Source organism: Trachymyrmex septentrionalis, unplaced genomic scaffold (genome assembly GCF_001594115.1).
Source record: "Trachymyrmex septentrionalis isolate Tsep2-gDNA-1 unplaced genomic scaffold, Tsep1.0 scaffold9, whole genome shotgun sequence".
Classification (NCBI taxonomy): Eukaryota; Metazoa; Arthropoda; class Insecta; order Hymenoptera; family Formicidae; genus Trachymyrmex; species Trachymyrmex septentrionalis.
In genome coordinates, this window is record NW_017306091.1 from 49,706 (window position 1) to 55,443 (window position 5,738).

General features: G+C 33.4%; 1 protein-coding gene across 1 annotated transcript in view; it reads right to left on the reverse strand.

Moving 5' to 3' along the window:
- Nucleotides 1-5,738, reverse strand: part of LOC108755782 (cysteine-rich motor neuron 1 protein) — a gene marked incomplete at its 3' end in the record, with an annotated part of 47,546 nt that overhangs the window by 37,139 nt on the left and 4,669 nt on the right. The window contains exon 3 of the mRNA XM_018499024.1: nucleotides 881-1,023. Coding sequence (XP_018354526.1) covers nucleotides 881-1,023 — 143 coding nt within the window. The remainder of the gene's footprint in view (nucleotides 1-880; nucleotides 1,024-5,738) is intronic.

Consider the following 5,738-nt stretch of genomic DNA (forward strand, 5'->3'; position numbering starts at 1 on the left):
CTCAAGTTTATTATCTACTAAATGTAAAATATCTACTATAGTTATATAATCATTGTTATAGTTCATTGTGCTATTATTGTACGGATAAAAATCGTGAAATAATAACTGCATAATCATCATTTGTCATCCATGATTAGTTTCTCTCGTATCGAGCTATCCAATTATCTCCATGAATACCGCATAGCTTTACGATAGAGTATAAACCAAAAGGGATAATGAAACTACATTCATGATACAATCGTATCAATATACATGTATCCAGAAACATTATCCACAAAGATTTATTGTCGATTTTGAGCTTATTAAATGCAAATGACGTTACATTCTACTCACACGATAAGATAATTACTATTATATATTATTTCTGTATATTCATTATGAACACACATTGAGAAATATATACGTGTAAGAAATCCTTTCGAGGATTATAATAGAATTAACATATTACCGCTAAAAGAATTAATGTTTTAAATCTTGATAAAAGCACTGATATTTAAAACGTGCTTGAAATTGAACAAAAACTTCATGGAATTAAAAAATTGCAAACGCGGCATCTTTTTATTTTAGTACAACTTAATTTTAAAAGAATTAAAAAGTCTCTGTATAAGAGCAAAGTTCATTACTGGTAATTGGTAGTATATTTTGCTACCAGTTTGTCGAATTGCGACGAAGAAACGATATCGAGGATGTTTTTATTAGCGTTTCTAACGGCATTGCAATTACAATCGCCGGGAATTCGAGATGCACATCCACATAAGCGATTGCATTCGATTTTCATGATAGAATTCTCTCTATCTCTAATTAAATAATTCTCTATTCTCTAATTAAATAAAAATGTTAATCTCTATTTAAATAAAAATTCTCTCATAAATATACTCACTCGTGCAGACGCCCTCGTCAACTTCTCGACTGCGAGTTAGCAAATTCATGATTACGCATTGTAGACCGACAGCGCAGGTTCCCGAAAAACCAAAGAGGCCGCCGCAAGGCTCGCCTTCCACACGCGCGCATACTTTGCAACACCTGCAGACACATAAAACTCGGTCAATCGTTTTATATACGTATATAGGGAGGATATAAGCTGTACACACTCAATACACAAATCAAGTCAGTTTACGCGCGACAGGCAACTTCAAGCTCATAAAATAACTCGAGCGAAAAGTTATAATTGGACCACTGCGTGTTATATGCATTTTTGCGTGGCAATAAAATTATACATAAGTCCGATGTTTCATACGTTCGCCTTTAGTATGCAAAATATTAAAATGAGAAAATAATGTATAAAAAGAAGATTTTTACTTAATTCTCGCCGTTATATAAATTTTGCACATGTGAACGAAAATGAGAAAAGTTAGTTTTTATATGATATAAACGAATGATATTATTAATTGCTATTGTTACTCGCCAAGTAACGGAAATATATTCAGCTTTCAGCTTTACTTCAGAATCACTAAGACTCAATCTTCCTTTTTTTTTTATCGACGAAAAACGAATAATGAAAAATTGTGGTAATATACAACGATAAGACGAAACAAATAAAAAGTGGCAACATGCGCATCGTAGCTAACTAGTTTACTTTGATTCGAATGTACGGCTATTTGTTTTCTTGTAAGAAATCCTGCGAGCGACAAGAGGATACAAATGTTTTAAAATATGAAGCACTCTTTATATATTTTTCTTGAATTCACGAAATAAAAGGATTTCGTATATGTTTCTTTTCAAAATCAATTAGAACAATGATGTGAGTTTACATTGATTTAAAAATGATTAAAAGTGATACAAATCTGTTATTATATTTGTCAGGAAATAAAAGTTTCGAGTATCAGCTTAGCGAAAAATTTCTTTAGCCAATTATGTGTAAATATATAATATATTATGTGTAAATATATAAAAATGACATACATTTTGAATAAATTTATCATAAAAATTTTCACATTTTAAAACATTGAACAGAAAGAATAATTTTAAGTGTTTTTGAAGTGTCTTTATAAATTTAGCTAAGTACAGATCTGAAAATAAATTTTATTCGACTGTTGAAATAATTATGTAGGACACTCAAGCTGTTTGCCATGTCAAAACTTTTTGTAGCATTGCTCATCACACATTTGAGTTTTTTGAAAATTATTTTTATCCAACAAAATTACTTACAAATCTACCTACTTTTTTAAATATTACCCCTATTAACATTAGCAACAAACATTTAATTTAACCCGTAGTCTTTTTTGTTTACTTATTTCTATTTTAAATTATTTAAGCTGTCTGTATATTGTTAATTGTTTATCTTTATTAACCTGGACCGAAGCACCATCGCAAATCAAATTCGAACCTGGTCAAAATATTTAATATTTCAGTAAAATCGTTCTTTCTCCATATGAAAATAGAATAGGATTTTAAATATTGTACTTTGGCGTCTATGGCCAGATTTATTATATTATTTGGCATTTAATATTTCAAATTCATTTTCAAATTTTATAAGAATATACGGAAAAAAATATTTTGAAAAACTTAACTAAATATAAGTCTGAAAATAATAACTTTGCTAGGTCGTCAAAATAAGTATGATGAGTAATACTGCAACAAATTATAACATTCTAGCTATTAAGTTTGAACGTTCTACATAATTATTTTAATGATTCAATAAAATTATTTTCAAATTTAGCTGAATTTTTAGACACTTCAACAAGGTCGTTCTTTCTATGTGAGCACGTATAAAAATACATATTTATTACTCTATCGAATTTATTATAACTATCAACAATTGTTACAATATTTGTAATCTTTCATAAGACATCATGAGATTTACAATCCGACGTGTAAATCCTTGTGCAGTGACATTTGCATTTTTATTTGGAAGAAAGACTTGGCTTGAACCGAGATGTAAGAAATTGAGAAGCTTCTACATATTATGCAAGTGCATATCACTTTTGCGAGCGGCACGCTCAGCAGCACGGAGGATAGTCTTACGAAGTTCTGAGAGAAAAAAGAATGGGAAAGAATTTCAAGGTGCAGCCCGCGGCGTACCGCACGGAAAATAATCTCGCGGAAAATTGTCAACTGCAACCAGGAATTTTATTACGCCGTCCCAGCAGCAGCAGTGAGGACGAAGAGTGTCTTCCTTCTATGTGTTCCTTGCTGCTTTCCGTGAAACAATCTACTTCCATATAGCTTTTAGTCCTGCACATTCTTATAAGATGCAAGAACGTAATTTATGGGGAAAAAAGTAATCAGAAGACTAAAAGTTAATATGAAAATATACAATTATCATTGTAAACTTTAACTAATCAGCGATGTTGTAATTATATTAATTCCATTATAAATATGTACGTGCAATTATTATAAAATTATTATGTTTTTAAATTTTTAAGGCATTTCTACGAATCTATATATTTTTAATTCCATATGCTTTAGAAATATTTTAAATATCAGGAAATTGTGTTTAAAAGCATACCACAAATGCGTTTCATATTATTTGGCGTAATTAATGTGTAATCGCTTTTAGGTTGATAGATCGGAATAAATCTGGAAAAAGATTAATGAACCGTATGCTTTCAGTTATGCACTTGTGTTTGTATGACAATAAAAAAAGGATAATTTGTTCTGTTTGGCAATTGCTAATTCGCATATCAGCTGCCATGACCAACAATGGCATTACATGCTAAATATTTTCCGATAAATTTCCGATACACTGCTGAACGTGGAGTTTCATTCCGTGTTCCACATACCCTTTCGTATATAATCATTATTTCATGGAAAAACATATAGTCGTATTTGCCGATTTCCACCAAGCGTGAATTTCAAATCGCATTGGCTGATAAGAAAATAGTTTCTCTTACCAACAGTCGCGGAAACAATGCGGGCCTGAGAAATATCACAAAGTGTACGTCAGCTTTTTTTAGCAACTTGAAAGTTTCATTCCTTTCGAACCAAAGAGATAAAAAGTGATTACTTCTCTTTATCGTAAATTTGAAATAAAATCGCGAGATCTGATAAAAGAAAGACAACGTTTGACAAAAATTGTTCGAACGCAACGAAAAATAATTGCAAAAAGTACTCACGAATAGATACTACAATGCTATAACTCTTCGAAAATACATTTTGTAAAATACATACAAAAAGAAATATCGTTATATTTGAAAAATGTTGCATTATTTGATTTACTTAGGGTCCAGAATACGATCGGGTTTCCCTGCATGATGGGGAGTGAAAATTTCTACAGCAATACAATCTGTAACGATGTGACCCTTTTCAATACGAAACGATGAGCTTGCGTTCGATGAGATTTGCGAATATATACTCGATTCGCGATATTCGATCATGCATTGCACCGGCCAAAGCCGCAATCGAGACAACGATACGAGATTCAGATTCCAAACGATCTGAAACCGATGTTTAACGTTATACCGTTTGAATGTTTACGAGGAGAAGAGAAATTTCATCGAAATATGTTACGCGCGAACAGCTCTATAGCGAGTATGGCAGTTGCATCCGCGAAATTATATTATATGTGTCTCTCCCTCGTATCGCGATATCGAGACATTGCATACAAATGAAGCAATATTGGAGTGCAAAAAGATAACATGCGTGATATCAACGTTATCTTTAATGACGACACAAATATCAACACCGTGATATTGCATCTCCACACCGACAAGTCTTATTGACGCTCGGAAAATTTGCATAAAATCACACGCTCACCATACGTAAGAATTTGACTTGAAATAAAACTTTTCTCTCTTCAAGCTACTTCGTCGTCATCGAGATCACTCGAATATCTTTCAGTATCGTATCGAACGTTTCAATGGTCTGTCGTCGTAACGGTCTTCCGCCTATCCTTCTAAATCGCTAAAACTCCCGTAAGAACTTCTGGAAATTCCACAGAGCAATAAACGTTAGATACACCTATTGAATTCGCAAAGGTCCTTCTCAGGAAAGATGCCATAACTGTTCTGGAAAAATCTTTCTCTACTTCCGCGCACGCGTGCATCGCTTCCTTTGAAATTCAATTCCGACGTTCTCGAATCAGCATATTGTACGTATCGACGCGCGCGACTGTATTATAGCGCATATGCTGAGATATCGAGAAAATACGCAGGGCGAATAAGACCAGGTACAGAAGGTGGTTGGAGAAGAATGGCAGAACGCTTAGTGGCTAAACTATTGAATTGCGTAAAGAAGATTTTATATGAATTCCGTAAAGAATCCACTTTTGCAATCCAAGTATCGTAAAGTATCGCAAAATAGCGAAACGTCGTAAAAATCATAAGGATTTACCAACGATGCGAATATCCGCCTATATTCTCCTCAACGAAATTCACATTCGCATCTCTCATTCAAAGATTTAATCTAACGCATAAATCACAGCTCGATCTCAATCCACAGTTCTCGATTCGGCGCGATTCTTATTCGATTCTCGCACAAGCATCAATCTTTGTCTCGCACTTGAAAAGCAATTACGCTGAAATTGTTCATCTTACGAGTAACTTTCTCGATCGTAAAAGAAGAAAAAAGGAAGGAGGAGAAATCTCAATCTCAACCGCACATTTCTAACGCTTCGAGTAGCTGTGAGGAGAGCCGCGGTTTGAAGAGCCGTCTTATCCGCCCTCTACTCGTGAATATAGAAGAGATGAAAGGCTTTCTAATTGCGTATTGTGTAATGTACCTAGCCAAAGTGCCTGAAACGGCTCTGGATCGTCCAAGTTACCCTGCAAGCACATATCTAATAGAGATATTTAATCAAG